Source organism: Ceratotherium simum, chromosome 10 (assembly GCF_057802395.1).
Source record: "Ceratotherium simum simum isolate JZ-2026a chromosome 10, ASM5780239v1, whole genome shotgun sequence".
NCBI classification, from domain to species: domain Eukaryota; kingdom Metazoa; phylum Chordata; class Mammalia; order Perissodactyla; family Rhinocerotidae; genus Ceratotherium; species Ceratotherium simum.
In genome coordinates, this window is record NC_141909.1 from 34,239,548 (window position 1) to 34,267,089 (window position 27,542).

Here is a 27,542-nt window from a genome sequence, read left to right on the forward strand (position 1 = left end):
GAATAAATTTCCCTCCCTTGAGGAGTTTGCAGAAATATTCTTTCCATTTGCACTTTGTTTGATGGTTTTTTGTGTGTTTTTTTTTTTTTTTCTGGTGAGGAAGATTTGCTCTAACATCTGTTGCCAGTTTTCCTCTTTTTTTTGCTTGAGGAAGATTAGCCCTGAGCTAACATCTCTGCCAGTCTTCCTCTGTTTTGTATGTGAGTTGCCACCACAGCATGGCTTGACAAGTGGTGTAGGTCCGCACCCTGGATCCAAACCTCCGAACCTGGGCTGCCAAAGTGGAGCGTGCTGGACGCAACCGCTATGCCATGGGGCTGGCCCCTGTTTTATGTTTTAAGTCTTTTTACAAAAACATCTTTTAGAAAACTTCTTAAGTAATTCTGTCATCTAAACAAATATAAGGCAAAGAAAGTCTCAAAAATAGAGTCCTCATTTTGTAATCAGTTTACTGATAGGCATAGATGATGACACATACAGATTCTGCTCTTGGGTGACCTGAAATAAAGCAGTATCAAATAATGAATTATTTGTATTAAGAATATTAGGTAAAGTAGAGGCATACAGAAGTATAGTGACACATCACTAATAGGGTCTGAGTTATCCAGAAACCATAGCTATTTGAGATCCTATCAGCTACTGGGAGTTAGACAGGTTAGGCCTCTGAGAAGACAAGTAGATGTCACAAGGTATATTCACTTCACTTGCACGAGAGAGTGTTGCATGCTTAAGTATCTATATTACTTTCCATGCAAGTTTAGCTGACTTATTTACGAAAAATATGCAACAGATGAGAAAGAGCAAATTCGAATTAAGCATTTTAGCAAAGAAAAGGACTTTAAGAGTTATTTAGTTGAATTTTCTAATCTTACTTAGGCCCAGAGATGTTAAGTGACATATCCAAGGTCATTTAGCTAGAAGAATAACCTAAATTGACTTGACTCTTGGTTCAGTGTTTTTCTATTCCACCACAGGACAGAAGGAGCATCTATAAAAAGAACATGACAATATTGAGAAGTAACAGCCTGATAGACTATAAAAGGCAGGTACAAGAACTCAAGAAGCCCAACAGTTTCAGGTCATTTAGCATAGACACACTTCAGCAGGCCCTGAAGTTATCTCTGTGTGCAGCGTTGCATAGTCATTGAGGTTTATAATTATTGGTCTGAGTCATCAAGAAAACTTTAACCTATGTCCCCCACCTTCTATGTAAAATATATGAGGAATATTTCCATCCCAAGTGGTTAATATTTTTTCTTGTACATTTGAAGTTGAAAGAGATAAACTCTGACCCATCCAGAAAACTAAACTCTCGAGAACACAGTATTCCAAGAATGCTATGTACATGAGGCTTATTGATGAAGGGACAGATCTCTCTTGTGACCTGCTCACTCTTTTATTAAAATGACAAGATTTAGACATTTGGTGTAGAGAATCATAACCTTAAAGGTTGTATAATTTTATTTAGAACCAAAGCCCTCATAAATATTTAGAGGAGGGATCTAGGTCTAATGCCTTGCTTACAAAGCTGATGGCTTAAGGCTCACCCTGGTATAAGGCATGAGGGCCTCAGGAAAAGTGGGATTTTTTTCTGTTGTTTTTTTCACTTGGCTTTGTCTTGGAACCAGGTCCTTTAAACTCCCATTCACGCATTGTCCATCTCATTCTTCTGTCTTTGAGTCCCACCATGATTGATTTCTCTTATGTGACTGTGTATTTCAACCTTGGCTGATTCCTTCATCTTGGCATTTTTGTGGCTCTCTGCACTGATTCAAACTCATTTTCTCAGTTTTAACAACTGGCATTCTCCTATTTTAACTGGTCGTTCATGGTTCAACCCATTTGACTGTCAACCTCTCCATCCTCTACCCGCCCCCTTTTTTTTTCTTTTTTATTTATTTTTCCCCTCCAAAGCCCCAGTAGATAGTTGTATGTCATAGATGCACATCCTTCTAGTTGCTGTACATGGGACACGACCTCAGCATGGCCGGAGAAGCGGTACAGTCGGTGCGCGCCCGGGATCTGAACCTGGGCCGCCAGCAGCGGAGTGCGCGCACTTAACCACCAAGCCACGGGGCCGGCCCGATCCTCTACCCCTTTGACTAGGCCAGGAAACTGATTCCCAAGTCAGGAATGCATTTAATTATGAACTTGGAAAATGTTACGTTTGTACTCATAGAAAGTATCAGAAAACAAAATTGGTGGCCTTTTTAAAGCAAAGGAACTTGTCAGAATCGAGCATTTTTGTTCGTCTTTAACCATATCCCAGCATTTATTTTGGTCACTATTTATAATGTTTTTTTCTATAAAACTTATAGGTAAACATGCAGAAGATTTTAAATAGGCACCAGTGTTTTCTTTGTCTCAGTTTAGGATATTTAAGTGGCTGAAATTAGCTAGAATTTTTTATTAATGTGGAAAAGTCAGTTAAATGGAAGTTATTTGTGCATTGCAGAATATTAACTAACATTCCACTGTATTACCTGAGTAAAGTGGTAGCAAATTGCCGGGCATATAAATTCAAGGTCATTGGGTTTCAGTGCTGGGTGTAAGACCTTAGGGGTTACTTTCTCTTGAATAGGGTGAAAGATTGTGGAGGATCAGGGGCAATGTATGGAATTGACTACTTTGTGTGTCACTGAGTGAAAATTGTATTTTGGCTTAATCCTTTTGCACATGGAGCTACAAGAGGCCACAGAGGTTAGGACTGCATTCAGGCTGTCCTCAAATGAGAGTTGGCTACCCTTTTCTTATAAATCCCCAAGGAAAAGAGAGCCATGACCTCGGCTGACTGCACATTTCAGAGCCTCACAGTCACACTTGTAAGGAGTTCTTCCTAAAGCTCATTCCTGATCCTTCCTCTTTCAGTTTCTTTTCTCTGGTGTTTTTTCTTTTTTTAACTTTTCCTGTTTTTTTCCCCTTTTAGTTTCTTTTTATCAAAACAATAACATACTCATTAGAGAAACATCAGAAAACATAAAAAGAAGTCAGAGACAAGAAGAGTAAAGCTACTGTAATTTTAATTATGCTCAATAATGAGATAACTTCCTATATGCTATTTGTATTTTGAATTTTTTTTTTTTTGGGGGTGAGGAAGATTAACCCTGAGTTAACATCTGTTGCCAGTCTTCCTCTTTTTGCTGAAGAAGATTGGCCCTGAGCTAACATCTGCGCCCATATTCCTCTATTTTATATGTGGGATGCCACCACAGCATGGCTTGATGAGTGGTGCCTAGGTCCATGCCCTGGATCCAAACCCTCGAACCCTGGGCCTCTGAAGCACAGCACGCGAAGTTAACTACTACGCTACTGGGCCGGCCCCTGTATTTTGATTTTTATACTTAAGAATATATAGTACAAACCAGCACTTGTCCATTGGCACATTTCTATATCTTTTGAAATGACCATAGCTTATTTTATGGCTCAATGATAATTTGTTTATCCACTATCCTATTTTTTGGACATTTAGGTTGCTTCTAAGATTTAATAATTACAGATAGCAGAGAAATATTTTTTTTGCACATCCTTAATTATTACCTTAGGGTAAATTCCAAGAGTTAACAATGCTAGAGCGAAAGGCATGTGCATTTCATGGCTTTTAATATTTTCTGCCCAATTGCCCTGCAGTTTGCAGCCCCACCCACTAGAGTATGAGAGTGTCCTGCTCTTAATTAATTTGCATTGCGGCTACATCTCAAGAACCTGGAAAAATTAGCTGACTGGCTTGAAATGGTCATTTCCTAGCTTGAAGAGCCTGCTGTAATAGGTGCTTAATAATCATCATCCTTTTCCTCTTGTCAAAATTTGTCACCTCATGCTTTTTGGTTAGAGTGGGAAATTTTAATATATTTGTTCTCTTTTGAAAAGGAAAGATGAATGGTGAAAAAGGAACAGGAGGTTTGGAGCAATGTGCAGTTTTGTGCGTGAATGTTCTTTGCATTACCTACCCTAGGGATGTTGAGTCAGCTTCCATAATGTTCCTTTGTAGATCGTGTGCGGTGAGATCATAGTCGTGTAGATAAGAGTGCAAGGTCTCTGAATGGGTAACAACTACGATTCCCATCTGTCTCATCTTGGCCTGCAAACCTGATCAGTCTCTCTCTGTATAGGACTGTGCAGAGGTAATTAGAGGCTGGAAGCCCTGTGTATGTTAGTTAGAAAAATCAGGCTAATACAATTTCTAAATTTTATGGAAGAGTGAAGAAGTGGGCCATCAAAAAAAAATTGTGCTTTCAAAATATAGTATTTCTGGGCCGGCTCCGTGGCTTAGCGGTTAAGTGCGTGCGCTCTGATGCTGGCGGCCCGGGTTCGGATCCCGGGCACGCCCCAAGGCACCACTTCTCCGTCCAACGCGAGGCCGAGTCCCACGTACAGCAACTAGAAGGATGTGAACCTATGACATACAACTGTCTACTGGGGCTTTGGGGGGAAAAAAATGAATAAATAAAATCTTTAAAAAAAAAAAACAAAATATAGTATTTCTTATGGAGACTTGATTAAAATATTTTCCCCTGAGGAGTCTTTCATCTGAAGTAAATATGTGAGAAATGTATTGTCTTAGGAAAATGTACTTTTAATGGTGGCAGCATTCATCTATTATAAAGATATTCATGGTGCTTTGATTCATAGCCCTGCTTTTTGCTGTTGTTTGTTTGGTTTGTAACCTATCCACGTTGAGTATATTTGATCCTAAGGCAAAGCCTTTCAACTGATGTAGTATCAAGTCACACTGGTGCCGCATAGATGGGTTACAGTGTGCCTGAGATAGCCATCCCTTGAGCCTTCAGGACTGTCTGCCAAAGCCAGCCTTGTCTGATTACCCCACTGTGCAGGAGAGCCATTACCTGTTCTGTGTGTTCCGTAATGTAAAGACAGTTGGATAGCACCGCTTATTGACCTGTTTTGGACCTTTGGCTTCCTTGGAATATTATACTCTAGATTCAGATCAACATTAATGTGTCTGAGCATCCTTATTTAGCCTCCTATAGTTTACTCTGATACCATTTTGGGAGAACTGAGAGATCCAAAAAGTTTTGGAGTATGCACTAGAACTAGTTACCTAAGATTCTTATAGAGTAATTCTGAAAATCAAGTGTAGTTTTGCTATCTTCAGTGCCCTTTGCCCTGGAAAAGAGACCTAGCTAGGCTTGGTTTTGCACTTCTGTGTTCTATGAACCGTCCCATGAATGATGGGAGATGCTGAGATAATCGGTTTTGGGTAAGAACCGTTAAGGAGCTTACTCTTGCACGGACCTTCTCATTAATATTTGTATTTTCTTGAAGACTATGTATATCTCTACATCCTTGGCTGCAGTTTATTTATGTAGATGTGAAAAAGTATTGGATACCTAGGTTTCCTCTTAAAAGTTATACCATAGCACTGATCACTTTCTCATTGTTGATGTTTTAGATGGAAGATTCTGAATGGTATAATATTAGACATTAGACATTTGTGACAATACTTTAGGAATTATCTGTCAACTCTTTCAAGTTAGTTTCTGTATTTGTTGGCTTCACTGGTAATAAATTGTGAAAATCAGCCGAGGAGTTAAACCCTAGACACTGTTACTGCTTAGATTCCCCTTCATAATCACAGAGTGCTAGGTTTTCTTCCCATCTATCATTGAGTGGTGGAATTCTTTTGCCAATTCTCTGGCTGTTTGCACTTACCAACCAGTGAACCAGATTTTAGCATCAGACTTGTACATGGTTTTTTAACTAAAAACCAACAGCTTAAAGAAATGTAACGTAGAAGGCTATACGAAGTGTTTACGTTTAGATAAATGTATTAGTATTGCAGCTTCTCCTTGACAATTTATTTTTTCTCAAAATATTCAAATTTGCCCAATTGAGTATTTAAACTGAAAATTTATCTTTTGCTGTTATTAACATCATACCAAGTTCTAAATTATCACAAGACTTTTCTGTATAGAGGAGTGGAATTATTTTGTTGAACACTTTTTAGCTTAAAGAAGGATAGATGGAAAGAAACATACCAAAAACATTGTTGAACAACCTGTCCTATTTTAGGAGAAGTAGCAAGACGTACAACCTAAAACTATTTTTTTAATGTTTATAGAATACATTCTAAAATTGGAAACAGATTGAAAAGTTAAGGTTAGTTAAGGCAGAGCTCTGTGACTCAAAGCCTACAATTGTTTTTCCCACTAGACATTTGTCAGGGACATGCAAATCAAAGTCGTAAATATATGTATACTTATAGCAGATATAACTTGTATACCAACACATACACATGCACATATACGTATATCTGTATCCTTCTGATATTTTCTGGCATAAAAATGACTATTTATTGCTTTATTTAATTGTATTTTAGTCTTATATATAACAAATACACTGGGTGACAATTTTCTTTACACCCAGCAGAAAAACGATTAAATGCAGAACGATATATTTGCCCATGTTGCCTAGTATTTCAGATTATTAACCAGTCCCTTCTATTGGTCTTGACAAAATGTTTATGATTCATGTAGGGTAAGAGAATAACATTTTAATCACTGTTACAAGTCTACTTAAATAATGTAAAATAGTGTGAGAAACTGGTCTCTTTCTTCAAAACTCTTATGATAGCACCTTGCTACTTTTGATAGTTTTATATAGACTTGGCAATGGTGGTTGCTTTTAGGAATTAGTATTCTTATGTATGTCTGAATATTATTTCTGATGTCCTCTGAATAAAATAAATTTATTATTGAATTGTCCATTTATTTATTTACTTTATTAATTAATTTATTTATTTTGAGGAGGATTGGCCCTGCGCTAACATTTGTTGCCAATATTCCTCTTTTTTTTTTTCTTTTTTTTCTCCGCAAAGCCCCAGTACGTAGTTGTGTATCATAGTCGTAGAGTTGTAGCTCTTCTATATGGGACACCACCTCAGCATGGCTTGATGAGCAGTGAGTATGTCCGCACCCAGGATCCAAACCGGTGAACCCGGGGCTGCCAAAGTGGAATGAACGAACTTAACCTCTGTGCCACCAGGCCGGCCCCGTGTCCATTTATTTTTAACTGCTTTTTTGAGACTAATTTGCAGAATCTTTTTTTCTTTTTAATTTAAAAAATGAAATTGTGATTAAACCTTTTTTAAATTAATAAACTTTATTTTTAGAGTAGTTCTAGATTCACAGCAAAACTGAGCAGAAAGTATAGAGAGTTCCCATATACTTCTTGTCCCCACCCATGCACAACCTCTCCAATTATTGACATCCCGTACCACAGTGATGTGTTTGTTTGCTGCAATCCATGAACCTACATTGACACACCATTATCACCTAAAGTCCACAGTTTACATGAGGGTTCCTTTTTGGTATTGTGCGTTCAGTGGATTTGAACAAATGTATGATGACATGTACTCATCATTGTAGTATCATATAGACTAGTTTCACTGTGCTAAAAATCCTTTATGCTCTGCCTATTCATCCTTCCCTCCCTCCCCCTTAACTGCTAGCAACCACCCATCTTTTTACTGTCTCCATAGTCTTAACTTTTCCATAATGTCATATAGTTGGAATCATGCAGTATGTAGCCTTTTCAGATAGGCTTCTTTAACTTAGTGATATACATTTAAGTTTTGTTCATGTCTTGTTCATGTCTTATCATGGCTTGATAACTCATTTCTTTTTAGCGCTGATACATATTCCATTATCTAGATGTACCACAGTTTATTTATTCATTCACAAATGAATCCATATACTGGATGAAATGAACGACAGTAAATAGGTTTTTAGTAATGTAATGGCAAGGTGTAGGGAGAGGAGAAAGATTCTGTAGTTCTACGGTTAGGTCTCAGTTTTTTGGTGAGCCTGTGCCTCTGGAGTGTGATTTCACCAGGGCTTCTCAGTCCACCCCCTGATGACCCCCCTCCCCGCCCCTGTAGCTGGGACAGTGTGGCTAGAGTAGTGTATTTCCCTTTCCACAGGGAGGTTAGGTGCTGATAAGAGCCCAGCAGGTTAGGCTCTGGTAAGAGTTTCTCCTGAGGGCAAGCCTTATTAAGAAGGAGTTAGTGCCCTGGCATATTTCAAATGGAAACCCTACCCCTGATTGAAGTATGAGGGGATCTTTTTCCAATATTCACTGTAAAGACATCGCAATGCTCCTGGAGATAAAACTTACAAAAGTGTGGGGATACCCCCATAACTGCGTTCCCCTGGAATTTTTAAATCGCAATCTTGTTCACCCTGAGCCTCTAGTAATTCTTCAATTACAGTGCAGGTTTCTCTACCTTAGCACTGGTTCCCAGGAGGTTTTTGTTTGGGGGTTTTTGCTCTGGTGAGTTGTGGTTCTCTGTATCCTCTTGTCTTTTTCTCCAATTTTGGGGGCAGTGGTTTGCCTTATGACCTCACTTCTCTGATGGATCTAACAAAAGTTGTGATTTTTGTTTATTCAGCTTTTTACTTATTGTTACCATGGATTGGTGACTTTAAACTTTTTATGTGGTGGACCGGAAATTGAAAATCCCTGAGGATATTTTTAGTTCTTCCAAAAATGCATTGTTGAACCTCGTTCTTTTCCTCATAACTCTCTAGGAATTTTCTCAAGTAACAATTCCAATATTGTTATGTAATCAGAGAATGTGGCCTTAACAATGAAGGGCCTGGGGAACTGGGAGATCTGCACAAAGGGCAGAGAGTATAATTGTCTGTGGTTATTATAAGATAGTATATTTTGTTTAAAAATCTGACGAGTGTAAATCTTTTTGCTCCTATACTTTTCCAGACAAGTACAGGAAAGATTGCTTTTCCATAAGAGTAATAAAATCTTTTAAAATACAACCACTGGCTTCTCTGTGTAGTGAAAAAAATAAAAGTATGTGGCCCATAGTTTCCTTTTTTTAGGATGCTAAATTCTTAGCACAAGATAGTAGTATCATGTGTGTAGTTTTCTGTTGTCATGGAATTGCCTAGAACATAAAAAAGATGATAATATTTGCTGAGTAGGTAGCAATATATCACAGATCTCTGTATAATGAAAATATTTGCAAACAACACTTAATAGCCCAGGGCCGGCCCCGTGGCTTAGAGGTTAAGTGTGTGCACTCCACTACTGGCGGCCCGGGGTCGGATCCCGGGCGCACACCGACCCCACCGCTTCTCCCGCCATGCTGAGGCCGTGTCCCACACACAGCAACTAGAAGGATGTGCAGCTATGACATACAACTATCTACTGGGGCCTTGGGGAAGAAAAAAAGGAGGAGGATTGGCAATAGACGTTAGCTCAGAGCCGGTCTTCCTCAGCAAAAAGAGGAGGATTAGCATGGATGTTAGCTCAGGGCTGATCTTCCTCACAAAAAACAAAAACAAAAACAAAAAAAAACAGTTAATAGCCCACTTGAAGCAGTATAACAGAATTCAATCTATCAATTACAAATATAACTTAGACAATAAGTTCCTTTCACTTTTGCCTACGTATTTTTTAGATTTATGGTAGTTAAATTCTAATTGTAAAATAAATAAACATGCGACTGTGTATGTGTGCACTTTCCTGGTTAAAGAATTGATGTGACCTTTTTACACTTTATGAGAGTTAATCTGGATGAAAACTTTGATTTCTCTCATCTGTTTTTCTTTTAACCTGTTTGGCTCTTTTTTACCTTAAAATTTGAACACCCAAATACAGTTGGTTCTGTGTATCCACAGGTTCTATGTTTGCAGATTCTACCAGCTACAGATGGAAAGACCTACGATGGTTGTGTCTGTACCGAACATGTACAGACTTTTTTTTCTTGTCATTATTCCCTAAACAATACAGTATAACAGCTATTTACATGGCATTTATATTGTATTAGGTATTATAAATAATCTAGAGATGATTTAAAGTATACGGGAGGATGTGCATAGGTTATATGCAAATACTAACCCGTTTTATATAAGGGACTTGAGCATCCGTGGATTTTAGTATCTGTAGGGTGGTCCTGGAACTAATTCCCTATGGATACTCAGAGATGATTATATTTCTTTTAATTACACAAATAGTATATGAAATTCATAAAAAGTGAGAAAATTTGTCAAAGCAAAAAGGAAAAATATTACTGCATGTCCTGTTGGCTCCAATTTTGAATGTGTTTCCTTTTAGCTCTTTCTGTGTGTGTCTCTCTCTCTCTCTTTCTCTCTCTCTGTTATAAGCATTATTTTTAAAGCTATGGGAACATATTCTTCTGTCATATCTTTTTCAGTTAATTACGATCATTCATTTTTCATCTACTTCAAGACAAAAAGATATATATCATAAATTCAGTGAATAAATATTATTCAGTGGTTTGTATGTCCTGTAATCCATTCAACCAGTTCCCTATTGTTTGCCATTTAGATTGATTCCTTTTTTTTTTTTTAAAATACTGTAAGCAGTGTGGTGTTACACATGCTTAAGTATGTGCTTGTTCAGTCATTTTCTTAGAATAGCATTTAATGTTAACTTCATTATTTTTACCAGGATGCTAGTAGGCCTTGATGTTTCTCTTCCATTTGTGTTTCTCCAGCTTTTTTCAGAGTTTAGTAGGCTTTCAAGTCAATATCGAAAGAAAAAAATTGCATTTTGCAGTATTTGAGGCTGTTGTTTCTACGGTTTTGTATATTCAAAAGGTGGCGATGATTCCAGATGGTCTGATCTTTAGAAACAAACCATGTACTTATGAGCAAGGTAAATTTTACCATGGTTTTCCCTTTTAAAATCTAGCATCAATATCTTTGTTCTTTTGTGTTTTTTTTTTTTCTTCTTTTTTTGCTAAGGAAGATTCACCCTGAGCTAACATCTGTTGCCAATCCCCCTCTTTATCTCCCTCTTTTTTTTTTTTTTTTATTTTTGTTTTGTTTGTATGTGAGCCACCGCTGCCACAGCATGGCCATTAACAGACAAGTGCTGTAGGTCTGTGCCTGGGAACTGGACCCGGGCTGCCAAAGCGGAACCCAGTATGTTTGTTTTTAAAAACAGCATTTTCTGATATTGTGCTGAAAAATAATGCCGCTAAAAACTTATTTTATATTTAATTTAAATAACCATACATGCTAATTATATATTACATGATATAATGTTATATGTATATAGGGCATAACATGTATTATATATAGCCACATAGATAATATATAATCATATGTAATACTTTAACTCCTTTATAAGTCACCTTTAATCCTTATTTACTAATAGACTTAATTTATGCTTTTTCCTTTATCTGAATCTTCTTGCCTAAAATGCAGTCAAATTTTCTAAGGCTTCTTCATGACTTTAAATTTTATCTGGCATCAAAGATCATGGAGGTTTTCCCTCTGATGCTGGTTAAGGTTAAGTTAGTTAAGCTTTAGACCTTGTTAGGGGAACAATTCCCCTCCGTGCCATGATGTCTCTGGCAGTGAAGTGGAAGAAGAAGGTAGCAGGACTATCATTTGTGGGACAAAGACTAACGGGAATTGAGAGGAAAGGCTGGCTGTGACTGGCCATGGATTCTGGTAACATATTTCCTGTGAGTTAACAAGGCGAAGGTTTTTAGTCTGAGAAACAGAGTTGATGATGATGACATTCCTTGAGGGACAATTCATGAGGCAGAGCAAGATTTTCTTGTTTTCTTTTTATTTAAGTTTTTTTTAGGGGGAGTGGCAATCGGAGATAGTGAATTTGGTTTGGATTGGTAAGTTGTGGCGTGCTGTGGAATGTGCAGTTGGAGACGTCAGCCAGTCAGTTGGAATATACTTCTTGATGTTGAGAGAAAGAGATCAGGGCTGAAAATACAAAATTGGGTTCCAGCAATTAGCTGCTGAAGTCTGGCTGGCTGATAATATCACCTGCCTGTTTTTTGGTGAAGACACACTGAGGTTATGGATAGGTTAATTCTTCATTTTATGGGAGTGACTCCTACATTGAGGACTTTTAGCATCCCTGGCCACTAAAGGCCAGTGGCACTCCTTCAATTTTGTGACATTCAAAACTTCTCACACCCCCCACCCCCAGTTCCCAAAAAGATTGGGAAAGGCTGGAGGGAAGATCTTGATACCAATACAGGTTGAGGTCTACTGAAGTGATGGTGTAGAACAGCCTTGGCCAATAGACCTGGAATGAAGCCCATATGTGTAGTTTTAAATTTTCTAGTAGACACATTAAATACTAAAAAATATATTTAATATATTTTATTTAACCTGATATAACCAAAATATTTCAATATGTAATCAATTAAAAATTAATAAAATGTTCTACATTCTCTTTTTCATACTAAGTCTTCAAAATTCAGTGTGTGTTTTACATATAAAGCGCATCTAAATTGGACTAGTCACATTTCAGCTGCCCAGTAGCTGCTTGGAGTTAGTGGCTACCCAGGCACCGTGGGTGTAGACTGTGCATGTATGAATGGAAGTGAATTTGTGGTTTGCCTTTCCAGCATGTTCTCCTGTCTTCTAAAAAAGAATTCCTGGGCCGGCTCCGTGGCTTAGCGGTTAAGTGCGCGCGCTCTGATGCTGGCGGCCCGGGTTCGGATCCCGGGCGCGCCCCGAGGCACCACTTCTCCGTCCAACGCGAGGCCGAGTCCCACGTACAGCAACTAGAAGGATGTGAACCTATGACATGCAACTATCTACTGGGGCTTTGGGGGGAAAAAAAATGAATAAATAAAATCTTTAAAAAAAAAAAAAAAAAAAAAAAAAAAGAATTCCTTCTTGGGCCGGCCCGGTGGCACAAACGACTAAGTGTACGCGCTCCGCTGCGGCGGCCCGGGGTTTGCCAGTTGAGATTCCAGGCGCGCATCGTTGCACTGCTTGTCAAGCCATACTGTGGCGGCGTCCCATATAAAGTAGAGGAAGATGGGCATGGATGTTAGCCCAGGGCCAGTCTTCCTCAGCAAAAAGAGGAAGATTGGCAGATGTTAGCTCAGGGCCTATCTTCCTCACACACACACAAAAAAATTCCTTCTTTTATTCCTATGAATAATTTACATAACCTTTGGTGATCTTAATTTGTTCTCCTGGTCCGCTGCAACCAGAGGAACTGACTCCTCCGGGCCACAAGGATGTACTGAATTTTATGCTATTTAGAAGATAACATTCCTAACAAAATTAATAAAATATAGACAAGTTTATATTTCCCCTCATATTGTGAAATACTTTGTTTTTGATAGAGGGGTCAGTCCTGGTTTCTGTGAAGAAAAGCAAAGTGTAAAACATCATCCAGCAAATCAGGTGTAGAGCCAAGAATGAAAACTCTTATCTTCTAGTTTCTTGTTGAAAGTTAAGTTACTATATTCATTTGGGTAATTACAGTTTCTTACTTTGGGGATTTGAGAAGCTAATTTGGTAAATTCTCACTGGCCATGTCTAAGAATGGGGCCAGAGAGAGTTGCTTGAGTTGCTATATTAATATTGAAATCGTTAAAGGTTTCGAACTTTCAGTTCCCATAGCTTGAACTAATGAGCACATTCACAGCTCCTTTCTGGCATCTTTGTACTTGTTTGGTGGGAAAATCTGGATATGCACAAAGGGGAGAAGGAATTCAAGCAAAATAATAAAACCATCTTATAAAATGTTTCTAATTGCCCAGCAGGTGTATTCTAAAGTAAACTATAAATATTCTTTATATCAGGTATTATTATTATTTTTTTTTACTATTGAGGTTATGTTTATACTATTGGGTAACATAATTCAGCGTAAAATTACAATTCTTTCACAATAAGTTCATAATATCAGTAACTATAAAACAGTGCTCTTAAATAAGGCACCCACCTGCCCTTTTCGTCCCCCCACCCCCCCGATATTTGGCAATTTCTGAGGGCATTTTTGATTGTTAGAACTGTGGGAGTGAGGGAGTGCTACTGGAATCTAGTGGTAGAAGGCAGGGATGCTGTTGAACATCTTGCAATGCACAGGACAGCCCCCACAACAAAGAATTATCAGGTCTAAATGTCCATTGTGCAGATGTTGAAAAGCCCTGGTCTAAAAGAATATCTGAGTTATAGCAATGGACTTCCTAAGCAGACCATATTTCCTCTCTCTATGCGCAACATTTATTTTAGTTATGTTCAGTATTAAGTGGCAGAAAAAGGTAATAGAAACTTCCTGGGTACAATAAGTCATACAGGTTCAAAATTATACTGTTTCTATTTTTATGGGGCAGGTTTATTAAGAGGCTGGCAGGAAGTAACAAGGCCTGAGTAAATGCTGTGCAGTTATGTAATTCCTTAATGAAAAAGTGTACTCTAGGTTTCTGTTGAATGAATTTTGTTTCTTTTCTGACTTTCACTGTGTTACATTGTAAAATTTGAGAAGTATTCATAAAAGAGAAAGAAGCCCTGTATTTAATTTATTTATATACACACATGCACACATACACACACATCCTGTAGAAATTCTAAGAAGAAATAAGAATAGTTGATAAAATGAGGAAATGCGGAGATGACGGAAGGGCATTTAAGATGACAGCAGCGTGGATAATGGCATAGAGGTGTTAGTACCACTGGCTTCGTCTTGCTGTAAATATAGGTAAATTTTAAACTTTCAGCAAGTTGGATTTATTTTATCTCCTGTGTAGTTCTTGTGTTTTCCTCAAATAATTTTGCAGGTTTTCCGCAGCTCAAATACACACCACCTTGTAGGTATCTTCTCCAATAACAAATATGTTGTAATAGTAAATATCTTTCTTTAAAGCAGTGTATTTCTGAGCAATCACGTGAGAGGAAACCGTAAGTAAAGGCTTTTTAACGCTGCATCAGATAGCATTTGATTGCTAGGAAGGGCGATCAAACACTTCATGGTTGTCTTTAGGAGTCAGAGAATTTTAAATGTCCTCGTCGGGATGCCCATGGAGAGGCCAGTTGTGTCCCTTTGTAATTGATGTGCATCCTCACCGTTTTAAACAGATGAAACAGTTCATTGTTGCCATGCATCACGAGAAATAGATATTAATTGTGTAGATCAATCCTCCATCAATTCCTGTCATTGGTATTTTTAACAAGTCTACCTTTTCCAGTCTAATTATGTAATAGTTCATCTAGAGACTCTAACACATAAAACTGAGTTCTGAAACGAGTCAAAGAATATCAGATTAGGACATCCATTCTTGAAAGTAAGTTTGTGAAGAATGGATGAAATAGTATTGCTATTACTACTACTAGTTATAATTATTTAATATTAGCTATTAACAGCAAAGACTTGTAATGTGCTAAAGCACCTTATGTGCATTGTGTCATTGAATCCTGAAAACTGTTCTGTGAAGTAGAAAGTTATCTGCATTTTACAGATAAGAAAACTGAAACCATGAGAAGATCATAGTTCAGGAAGTCTTTATTAAGCCCATGTTCTGGGCAATATTCTATTCTAACTTACACTTCTGTACAATTATGCAAGTATACAGAAAAAAGCATAGACCCAAAAGATAGAATGCTTTTAAAAAAAAGCTTAAGTTGGTCAGAATTCTTGGAAATGGTATTGGGATAAAATGAAAGTAGATATGTAACAGCATTGCCAATAAAAATGTCAAATGTCAAATTAGAATTTGGGGAGTCTGGAAAAATTATAGCTAGAGGTGGATATACTTGGAAACTGACAGATTACATTTTGAGTCAAGCTTGTGCATTTGGCCATTTGGCAATCAACTAGTAATGTCTTTCTCCACTGCATTCCCAGGACCCAGAGTGTTGTGGGGAAAAAGTGAGAGGAAAGGCATAGCCATTTTTGTGATGTGTCTGACAAGACTGTCCAGGCAGTGCAAATGATTGCAACTTTGTTACTGTTGATGTATTCTTTTAGTAGCAATTACTTTTGTTACACCTTTTGACAACATGGCAAACACTACATAGTGCTTTTATATGCTTTGACAATCCTTCTTGGATGAAATAAACTGTAAAGGTCATTTTTTCTACCTTTATTTTTTGGAAACATACATTAAAAACCAAGATCATGCCTAGGGTTTTCAAAGAATGTAATATATTTTTTTGGTATGAATTCTTAACTCAGTAAGTGTTTAAAATATAAAATGAGAAGTAAATATAGATTTTTGGAGTGAATGTAAAACCTGGTTTATCTGTTTAGCAGTTTACATATTTTTTTTGGCCACTGAGGAGAGCCTTAAGTTCTATCTCGCTCTTGTTTTCATTAGAATAGTCATAATTTAAAAAAAGTTAACTTGTATTTTTATTTCTCCTCAAAATTCTTTTACTTATTCCCAACTCTTCAGTACTTTCTTCAGGCTGTGCAGGAGACAAACACTCAACAGCCCATGTTTTAATAAGATAATCCATTTTGGGTTTGATAAGGAGCCACTTGACATCATTGTAGACCAGGAAAGGTGGAAATATAGGTTAATAGTCATTTCCTTTGTTTCCTACAGAAAAATAAATGACTTAATACTTGATAGTAATCTTCATTTTCTTTAGGCACAGAGGACCAGGGATGTTATTTCATTATATATTCTATTCAGTGTTCTGGATGTTTTTTCATTACTGTCCAAACGACTTTTCATAAAGGGAAATGGCTGATGAATATGTTAATGTACAGTGCTCTTAAACTTGTACTTTGGCAAATATTTATTCTGTTTTGTTTTTTTTTTTTTACGTTTTGATAACCACAAAAATATGTAAAACTGGTAAATCCCAGGAAAAATGTTAGTAAAAGCAGAGTTAATTCTTGTCTTGAATATGTAGCTAATAAAATGCCTTATTCATATAGTGGGGTTTTTTTTGCTTTATTTCAACCAAACCTGTGTTTCCAAGTTTGAATAAATTTGATTTTATTAGTATCTAAGATTTGAACGTAATCAGCTTAAGAGAAATCTTCCTCTGTGCCTAACAGATCCTGACTTGAGTAAGCAAAAATATATTGAAATTAAACAATATTCCCAAATATCCAGGAATCTCAGAGTATAGTAGGTCTTTCAAGGGATATTGGAGGAGTATATGGCATGGTTTGCTTTTCCTACTGGGCTTCCTACGTCAGCCTTCATATACAATCTAGAAAAATCGATGCCATCCTTGACATTCCTCCCAGCTCTGTCTTAGCACCATTCTTTCTCCTCCTCATCAGTCGTCAAAGGCTGTTCATTCTTCCTATGAACTCGCTCTCAAATATTTTTCCTCCTCTTCGGTCCCACTGCCACTCCCTTAGCGTAGCCCTCACCATCTCTCCCCTGGGCTATTGTGTTAGCCTATGAACTGGTTGCTTTCCTTTCTGCATCAAATCCTATATCTTTATAAGCCATCTTCCAAGTTAATTTTGGTGCTATCTTTCTAAACACAAAGCCTAAACACATCTTGCTTTTCCTTAATAAGCCTTCACCACTCCCCATCATCTATTATGTGTGTGATGCCCAAACACAGTTCTTCCCCATTTACCTCAAGTCTCTTAAAGCAGGGAACCTTTCTATCTTGTTCACTTGCACCCCTAGCAAGTAGCACATGGCAGGCATTAAAGACATATTTCTGAATGAATAAATGAATTATCATAACATGTAAGACCCTTCATGACCTGTTCTCAAGTTACCTATCTGGTCTCATCTCCAGTTTCTCTTCCAGTGAACACTATGTTCCAGCCATACCATATCCTTCCTTATTCTTCCCCATGTTTGGAGAACTTCATAGCCCTAAGATTTTGCTTTTGCTCTTTTTTCCTGTCTGTCTGTGAACAACCAGTTATCACCTGGGTCAGTTAGACCCGGGAGAGTGAACTGGTCTTACATCTGTATACATTTATTCTTCTCGTTAGCCCGGCAAATATTTACTGAGCTCATACTATGTGTTAGACACTGTTATAAGTCTGGGGATAGGGATACTGTTATGAACAAAGAACAAAGGCATGCCCCTCCTGGAACTTACATGCCAGTGTAATAGCAAGTAAGAATATGTCAGGTAGCAATGAATACAAAAATGGAATAGAATGTACAGAGGCCTGGAGGAGAGAGCATTTTTGAGATGATTGAGATGTAGCCTGAGCAAAATAGTAGAAAGTGGGATTGGGTAACTGGTTAGAGGCACATTGGGTAAATGTGGTTGGAGGCACATTGGTTGGAGGCACCTGCTGTAGGGCAGGGGAAGGACTTCAGAATGACCTTAACACTATCTCCCTTCAGTGTATCTGTAATCAGCCTGCCTTTGCTTTGCTGTTCCCACCTCAGCCCCAGTTCCCAGCCTTTTGTTATGTGAGGAGACTGAAGTGCGCTAGCCAGGGTGGCTTGGACAGTTCTGGGCTTGTTTAGCTTTGCAGCCAATATTAACTGCCCGGCAGTTGAGGATCTCTATCTCTGGGAGCAATGGAAAATAGAGTTAGATTACCTGCCATTTTCATAACCTTGGGCAGTTTGTTTACTTTCTCTAACTTTAATTTTCTTGTCTAAAATGGACATAGTAAAACAAAGTTGTTGGGAGACTAAATGACCAGAATGAAACTCTATAAAATTTTCTGTCTTTTGTTCACTGATATATCCTAAATACCTAGACAGGGCCCGGCACTCAGTAAGTATTTTTTTAACGAATCAATGAATGAAAAAATGAATGATGTGACTAATGTGAAGCACATGAAACAATACCTGGTAAATAAGAGCTCAGTAAATGTTAAGTTTTGTTATTATAGTTGTTATTTTTTAAATTCTGAGGCCCTGTGATCGTATTGTGGTTTTGTTGCACTTGTAACGTTCCACGTGTGGGGCCTGTCTGCTATGTCGGGCTCTCTGCTCTCTGCTCATGGTGCCTGGTTTCGGTGTCCATGCGTGTGCCCAGGGCAGGAGGCTGGGAGGCATTGGCTGGGGCAAATGGTTAGCTGTCTGGTTCCTGTCTACTCCTGTTCTCTAGCTCTGGCCTGTGCTGGGACTCGGCCCTTAGAATTAGTTTCTGCTAGCCCTGTTTCCTGGAGAGAATCTTGTTTCTGGCTTCCTTTTCCAGAACTGAACTCAATCTCTTATCTTTACATGACGTCAAGACTACTTGTTAGCCCGTCCTGATACCCCAATACCTGATCCTACATGTTAGGTCCTCCCTGGAATGTTAATACCTGCCCAGCTGACCTGAAGTTTTGCTCTCGCTCTCTAGGGTTTGGTTGGTGGTAGGTTGGCATTTCTCTTGCCATGATATTTTCTTGGTTTTTGAGTTAGTTTCTGTTCTCCAGTCCCTGGGTTGCCCCTCTGATCACCCATAGTGCCTCATGGTTCATGAACATGGCGTGGATGGAGTGAGATGACTTTGGCATAGCAAAGACCCTCACTCCATGTTTATGGGGAGATTTGGCCAACTCACAACCCCCAAGTGTGCTCTTCAGAATATGAATGACAAAAAATAATATTCTATTACAATTTGTGTTACTGCTGGGGTGGAAAGTGTTATTTGGAAGCTCAGATGTCAATTTAACATCCTCTGCACAATGAACAAAGGAAAGAAGTCATGCATCCGTTATAATTTCTGAAAATGTATTGAGGTGCTTTGAAAATGCCACTAGCAAATTTTGGCTCCCAGTTTGGGTTGAGTTGGTTGCCCTCTTGAAAAGCATCTATTTGCAGCTTGAATAAGAACTTCTATCTGTTTTTCATGGCTAGAGTAGCAACTATCATTCATAGGAAACATTTCTAAAATATTAGTGTAAACTGTATGTTGCTGTGGTAATTTAGCACTTTACCAACATAGGAGACAGAATGATCCTTGCTACCAGGAAAATATAAGTTGCTGCATTACATTATAGTTTTACCAGTCCTTATGAGAGACACAATTCCATGTTTCAGTGTGAGGATATTTATGGAAGAGTTTTGTTTTTGAGACTGAAGACAAATATTTCAGAATAATGTATATATGGATTATTGAAAACACTAAAGGGGATTTAAGTTGAGAGCCCCAGTAGGTCTATAGTTTTGGATCTTAGTTCTGCCAATAAAATATGGTCAAATAAGTGATATCTACTCTCCTGTGCTGCAAAGGAGTGAAAGATGAGAGACTGGATTAGAATGGAAAGTCTGTGTTTGAACTGATGTTTACTTTGTACCATTTCAGTTGCTTTGATTATGCATATGCCCTCTACAAAATTGTGTTATTGGTGTAAGGATATTTGAGCTTATTCATGTAATCTAAGTGATTATAAATTAAATGTGATGCCAAAATGTATCTCTCTTGAGTATAAAATGTAGAAGATGAAGTTACTGTATCATTCAAGTACATGAAACTATTGTGAAAATATTGAATGAGCCTCCAAGGATATGAATATTTTCAGAACACTGGGTAGTAGATGAGATTACCATAGATTTTCTGGATGTTGAAGTCAGGATGGGACTGGCTTGCTGAATTAATTATGAGATATTTCTAGGATCAGTATGTATAATCTCATCAAGCCAATAAAATATGTTGAAAGCTTTATTTAAAGAAGAAAAAGTAAAATAGCTTTGAAACTAGGGGCTTATTTGACCTTTTATTGTTATTCCCCACGATGTTGGTGCTCACCAATGACCAGAAGTTGCACATTCGGTTCAATGACTAAATCAGCTCAGCCCTGAAAGGAACTGTTACTGGGATTCCAGAGCTCCTTTATTGGGCCCTTCAATAAGTTGCTTATATTTTTTCCCATTTTGATATAGGGAGCGGAGAGAGATAGTGATAGTGGTTAGGAGCTCAGCTTGGGCTCAGACTCATTCGGTTTGAAACAGAGCTGTACCATTTACTAGTCTTGTGACTTTGGACAATTTAACCTCCTTGTGTCTCAGATGCCTCATCTTCAGATAATAGAGCATCGAACTTTTGGGTTGCTGTGAGGATTAAATGAGTATTTATGTGCACAACTCTTAGCACAGGGTCTGACCCATAGGAAATGTGCAAATATTAGGTGGTATTATTATGTTATCAAGATAATAATAAAATGATTGTTGTTTTATGCTACTATGTGATTTGTTGCACAGCAGTAAATAACTGAAACCGTTGGCTGGGCATGATTCTAATCTGTTAGGTTTGTTGATCCTTGCTTATAAAGAGTGGGAGGAATTCACTAATTCTTTTGTATTTCAGCACAAGTTTTGGGGTTGGGATAAAAGAGTTGTGTTTTCTCCAAAAAAATGACATATTAGTTGGTTGGACTGGCACATCTGTAGTAAAGGCTTGAAAAAAATTGCTATTGTTGTTGGTTGTTATTGTCGTTGTCATGGTAGAGTTGAGTCAAGAAAGGGGAGAGGTTGACTTCTGTAAGAAATTCTTCAGGGCCGGCCCTGTGGCTTGGTGGTTGAGTGCGCACGCTGCAATGCTGGTGGCCCGGGTTCGGATCCCGGGTGCGCATCGAGGCACCACTTCTCCGTCCATCCTGAGGCCGAGTCCCACATACAGCAACTAGAAGGATGTGCAGCTATGACATACAACTATCTACTGGGGCTTTGGGGGGAAAAAATAAAATAAAAAAAATCTTTAAAAAAAAAAAAAAAAGAAATTCTTCGTAAGCAAAAGCCTAATTTCCTTGTAATTGGATTCTGTTGCTTTTTCCATAGGAAAAGGTACCCACAGGATGAAACTTTTAACCAGTTGGCATGTTTGCATTACAGATCTTTAAGAATCTCCCATGAAAGTGCCTTAATCAACTTGGTGCAATGAATCCTGAATTGCTACTCGTATGTTTCTTACATCACTGTTTAACATAACACGGGTATTAGGTGGAGGGCAGTTCATATTTCTCATCACCTGTAGCCAAACTTGAAGATTTAAGATGGATACATATTTAAGTGACTATGTCTTGTACCTTGAAAGATCAAAACAAATACCAGTAGTTTTTTTGGCTTATGAAAGGAAACTTTTTAAAAAAATTAGGTCTATTGAATATTGGCTGGCTGGCTCTTCATCATTCCAGTTGTGCAAACTGGATGACACACAGTCAGGAGGAGGGAAAGGAAAAGACCTGCATTGTGCGAGTAGGAGGGCAGATTGTAGTAGTTGACCTGGAAAGTCAGCTTTCTATATTTTTATGAGTTCTATGTTTTTATGAATTATGATCGTTGAGCATCAGTCCCTTTCCTTCCTGCACATTCCGTTCAAAATATTTTGAGATGGTAGGATCAATGACAGTTGTGCTTATACGGCTGTTGATTAGGAGAGCTACTGTCAGCTGGACTACTGTGTTGCCAAAACTTATTTGGCAAATAGGAACATCCAGAGTACCATTCTCATTCAGTGCACGTGTAGTGGTCAACAGCCAGCTAATAAAATCTGATGGTAAATTTTGCTTCAATTGACAAAATCTACTCATACAAAACAAGTAACATAGGTGTATACACGTGTGTCATTTATGGGTGTATGAATATATATGTATATACAGTAAATTATTAATTAATTCTAAGGGTTGTATAATATCAAACTGTTACGACATAAATATACAAAAAGTACTGTGTTGCTAAATCGCTGACTGTAATTTTATTGACCTCTTGGGAATCAATTGAGCTATTGATTCCACAGCCAATGTGTTTGATTAAGATTGTGGCAAGATATGTTTGACAACCATTCCAAATTATTAGAGTTTATTACATATTTAAAGTCTACGGTCAACTGAGATTATTTATTTGATTTTAGCTTAGAGAGAGAAATCTATCGATATTTTGTTCCAAGGACTATATTCTCATTGCTGTTCTATTACCATGTGCTCTATAAAAAACCATACACCTTCCTGGATGGTTTGGAATATCGTGTGATGCTCAGTGCTTATGTTTATGCTAAACAGTTAGAATCATGAGTGCAGACATTAATATGCTTCGTATATATTTATAATATAATTTTCAGGCATATATATGGATTGAATCTACACTAGTTGAAAGAGTTTGGTAGTTATGGCTTGGTTCTTTAGCTGTGGATGTTATTATTTATGGTGTTTATTATGGTTGTAGCTGTGGAGATCCTGGAAAATCATAGAAAGAGAAATATTTCCAGGAAATACTTAATTTCTTAAAAAAATTTTGAAAATGTGTTTTATTTTTTCATTTTTACATGAAACTAAAATGTCCATCCTGTCTTTAACACATGTGGAATTATTCAAAAACAACAGTTAAAAAAACTCATGTTGAAAATACAGTGATATTTAAATGTGCTAAATGGAATATGGACCCAATCAAGGTTTTCATGATTTATCAGTTTTTAACTTCAAAGTCTCTGGTTAGCTTGCATTTTTTAAACTAATGAGTTGATCACAGCCAGTGAGGAAAATGGTTAAAGTATTTCAGCTGTAAATTGGTACAAAGCACTAAAAGGACATTAGCCTCTAATCAGATTCTAACAGTTCATTAAACCTACTTCTTCAGAATCGCTCTTTGTCTTTTCCCCTCCTTTGCAAAGCATCTTCTTCCCTTTTGGTCTGGGCAAGACCTCCTCTGGGGTAGGAAGCAATATCAACTCATCCTTCGTTGTCTACCAACCACACAGCCCCCGGGATGCTTTGTTATGGTAGATTCCTGGCTGCTGTGAAAGGCAGGAGAGTTGAGGGCTGGCTGCTGCAGGAAGGCTTCCCTGAGACTGGGTGGTGACAAGCCAAGCTGGCTGCTTCCAACCACGGAAGCAAGTGACACATTAGGATTTGAGATCCATGCCTGACGTGTAAACAACTCACTAGCCTCCATGAAAGGATTTTAAGCTTGGAACAAATTAACTGAGCTGGCCAGTAATATCACAGTTCCTTCTGCCCTAAGCTCTTAGGATGCAAAATCCCTGAAAAATATGGACAAGTCAAAAGCAAAAATTTTTAAAAATGTATCCTGCCACGTTTAATAATATTGTATATTTCTAAGAAAAGAACATGACAGTAATTTTTCTTCTTTTTCTTACCTAATAGACTAGGTAGCAGGAAATTTTAAAATGCTCATTAGCTCTCGAGTAAATTTGCTCTTTCTTGTTGATTTCTCAGAGCAAATATTTGTGATGAGGCCCTATAAATTTTCTTAGCATACTTTTCTTAAACAAAAAGGAGAGTCAAGAAATAGAAATAGAGCTTCACTATACTGCACTCTGTTGGTATTATTTGGTAATAAAAACATTTAATTTATGATTTGTTGAAGTGAGAGTTGTTTTTATTTAAATGCCTGTTTGGTGGAAAAGCAACTACATGAAAGGTGAAAACCTGAAGGTTTGGAAATGATATTCACCTTTGTCACCATGTAGGCAAAATATTTAGAAACAGATCTCTTTTTCTTTTAATAACTACTGTAGTGTCATGTGGCTACATTCTATAATTGAGCAAAGGAACCATTCTAAAAACTCAGTCAAATTTCCTTATTTCAGTTTCTTAGTGTAGTCAGTATGTGAGGGTAAGGTTTGCATTCTAAACATGTTTTAAAACAGGACGTTGGTTTTGGCCTTAAGCAAGCACTGATATGTGGTTTTCTGACTCCCTTCATAGGTTATTGACTTCAGAAATCCCCAAAGCAGTGAAAATTAGTAGAAAATAACCTTGATTTAATCTTTTTATAGATGTTGTTTGAAATTCTATTGAGCCACAATAGAAATAATGTTTTCCTTTCAAGAGGTGGCCAATTGAGCCAAACGTACACCAGAACAGAAAGCAAATTGTTAATTTATTCTTTGGTTATGACTTCAGTTTAGGAATTACTCTTAATCCAGGACTTATGTTGGTTGTTTTTAAAGTAGATATTTGGGATTGATATGTAGAAATTTTCTTTTTTTTTTTTTTAGCATATGCACTTTTTTTTTTAAATTAATTATTTATTTATTTCCCCCAAAGCTCCAGTAGATAGTTGTATGTCATAGCTGGACATCCTTCTAGTTGCTGTATGTGGGACGTGGCCTCAGCATGGCCAGAGAAGCGGTGCAGTGATGGGCACCCAGGATCCAAACCCAGGCCGCCAGCAGCGGAGCGTGCACACTTAACCGCTAAGCCATGGGGCCGGCCCTAGAAATTTTCATTTGATCAGAATTGCCATGATACCAAAATTCAGTGTGTCTAGAATTACATTATCTTGTTTAAAAAATTATTTAGACTTTGACAATAATGTGAAAGTATATAAATTATTTTTATGTGTTTTCTCCTTTATGGATTTCTGTAAGCAGTAAAACCTCCAGAAATAAGGAAGAAATAAACTTGCCTTATATTTCCTTCCACTGTTGCAAATGTGTGATGAATTGTTTCAGCCCCATAAATATAAATTAATGTAAGGTTTCCTTACTCCAGTTTATTACAGTCTGACCCCCAACCCAGAGGTCAGAGAATCAGACTGATTAATTCAACTTCTTGGTCATTATTTCAAATGAAAGTTCAGAATGGGGGGATAATTGGTTATGCTGATAGTCTCATTTAATTATACTTCATTGTTAAAAAATTAGGTTAGCAGTGCTAAATGTACTACAGTGAAGAAAGACGCTCTCAGATGTCCTCTTTTGAATGCTTTATAGCTGAATTTCCCTCTCTCTTTTTTTTATTTTCAGAATATCAACTCCTTTGAGAACAGAATGTTAATGCTTGATGGGATGCCGGCAGTCAGAGTCAAAACAGAGCTTTTGGAATCTGAACAAGGGGTAAGCAGAAGTTTCCGAGGACGCCCCACCTCCTTCTCTTTATGATAGTGGCAGTCATTCCCAGAGCGTCCTGAGGTTTGCAGAACACTTCTGATTTTCACTTGCTTAAGCTTTTCTCTCTTGAGTAAAGAATATCTGAGATTGTGGTTGATTCTCACCCATTTGCAGCCTCAAATATTACTAACTTGCTGAAATTAGAAAGGCACAGTGACCTTATAAGAACCAGATGAGGGGCCGGCCCTGTGGCTTGGTGGTTAAGTGCGCGCGCTGCGATGCTGGTGGCCCGGGTTCGGATCCCGGGTGCGCATCGAGGCACCACTTCTCCGTCCATCCTGAGGCCGAGTCCCACGTACAGCAGCTGGAAGGATGTGCAGCTATGACATACAACTATCTACTGGGGCTTTGGGGGGAAAAAATAAAATAAATAAAATCTTTAAAAGAAAAAAAAAAAAAAAGAACCAGATGACTTTGTTTAAATTGGTGAATGTTTTGAAAAGCTAATAAAAATCCAAAGCAAAGAGGAAGTATTAGAAAATAAGATGTGTATATATAACCTCAATGTCAAAATAGCTTGGTTCTTTCTAAGTTAGGAAATTACAGAATACACGTATGGGAATATTACTGTTTCTTGGATGGATTTCTCTTTTGACATTTGTGTTTACCGCTTTTTACTCCGTGAGGACTAAAACAGTTGATGAAATTCAGGTCAGTGAGTTTGAAAAGCACATAAAAGCAAAAGAAAGCTTATTTAACAATACGTAGTCAAACTGATGAATTAATTTGTGGCTACTGAGAATATCAAGACTTAAGAGCACAGCTAGATTTTTTAAAAAGGACATAGGAGGTTTTATAATTGTTAACATTTATAATTTTACTAGCTAAAATCATAATAAGGGCAGTGTAATTGCTTGCGGCATTGGCTGACCACATTTTGTATTTAAGAGAGAAAGCACTGCTCATGTGTATCTCTTATTCAAAAAATCAAAACAGAACATTAGCAATGTTCTGTAATTGAGCAGTCCAAAGAAATTTTACATGTGAATAAAATCTCACTGTTATAAAAATCAGTGTGCATGAGTTCATCTGGGACCCCATTCAAGGGATTAGGATACTGATGTTCCGAAAGGATTTTGTAATGAGGACATCTGAGGGCGTGGATCTAGATGGTGGCATTTAGAGTGCTTCTCCAATCACTTCTCCGTTCCTGAGCAATATGTAGCAGAGTGTATGGCGTCTCATATGTATTTCTCTTCTTCTGCGTAAGCCTGTGTCTGCAATAGACCCCCATCGTGGCGGAGGATAACATTTCACCTTTGTGTTCCATGTTGATTGTCATAGCTCTGAAATGAGTTTTGTGAGTATGTCAGCTCCATGGTTCTATCTGTGACATAAAGACTGACTCGCATAATTCAACCCCAAACTTAGGCAATAGAGCATCATGAAAGAAAAGACTATGGGGCAGTTATTAATATTATTTGTTTACTGTAGACAAACCTTCAGAAAAAGTCTTGCATTCACCTGGATTTTCTAGCCAGACTCATCAAGTTAAACTCTATATCCTCCAAACTGTATAGTTTTACTTTTATTGTTTAACCTAACCACAGGAAGGATTTGTTTTATTTCTTTAGAGTTGTTTTCTTAATCTAGATGCATTAACATCAGTTTAATAAAGTAAATTTCTGCACAAGTTTAACAAATCATACAGACCATAACATCTCGTTCAGAGAGGATAGCCCTTTTCCATTGCTGATGGAAAAGTGAAAAAGTGGTATATTTCACCATGTTGCTTTTATTTCACAGTACAGTCATGGCGTCATTTAATGATGGGGATACATTCTGATATAAATGCATCATTAGGAGCTTTCGTCGTTGTGTGAACATCATAGAGTGTACTTACAAATCTAGGTGGTATAGCCTACTACACACCTAGGCTATATGGTGCTAATCTTATGGGACCACTGTTGTGTGTGTGGTCCATTGTTGACTGACACATCGTTGTGCAGTGCATAACTGTATGTTCTTCAACTTCAGTAGTAGTAAGTCTACTCAAGTCATGCATGTTGGATGAAAGCAAAAAAATACAGAAAACCAGTCAGA

At 37.7% G+C, this 27,542-nt stretch overlaps 1 protein-coding gene across 15 annotated transcripts in view; it reads left to right on the forward strand.

The window, feature by feature from the left end:
- KLF12 (KLF transcription factor 12) overlaps positions 1-27,542 on the forward strand; it is a 424,047-nt gene that overhangs the window by 162,066 nt on the left and 234,439 nt on the right. For all 15 annotated transcript variants that reach the window (XM_087435990.1, XM_087435991.1, XM_087435986.1 and 12 more), the window contains one exon: positions 25,356-25,445. Coding sequence is in view for 14 of the 15 variants with exons in the window: in XM_087435991.1 (XP_087292117.1) it covers positions 25,356-25,445 (90 nt within the window). In the remaining variant the exon portion in view is untranslated. The remainder of the gene's footprint in view (positions 1-25,355; positions 25,446-27,542) is intronic.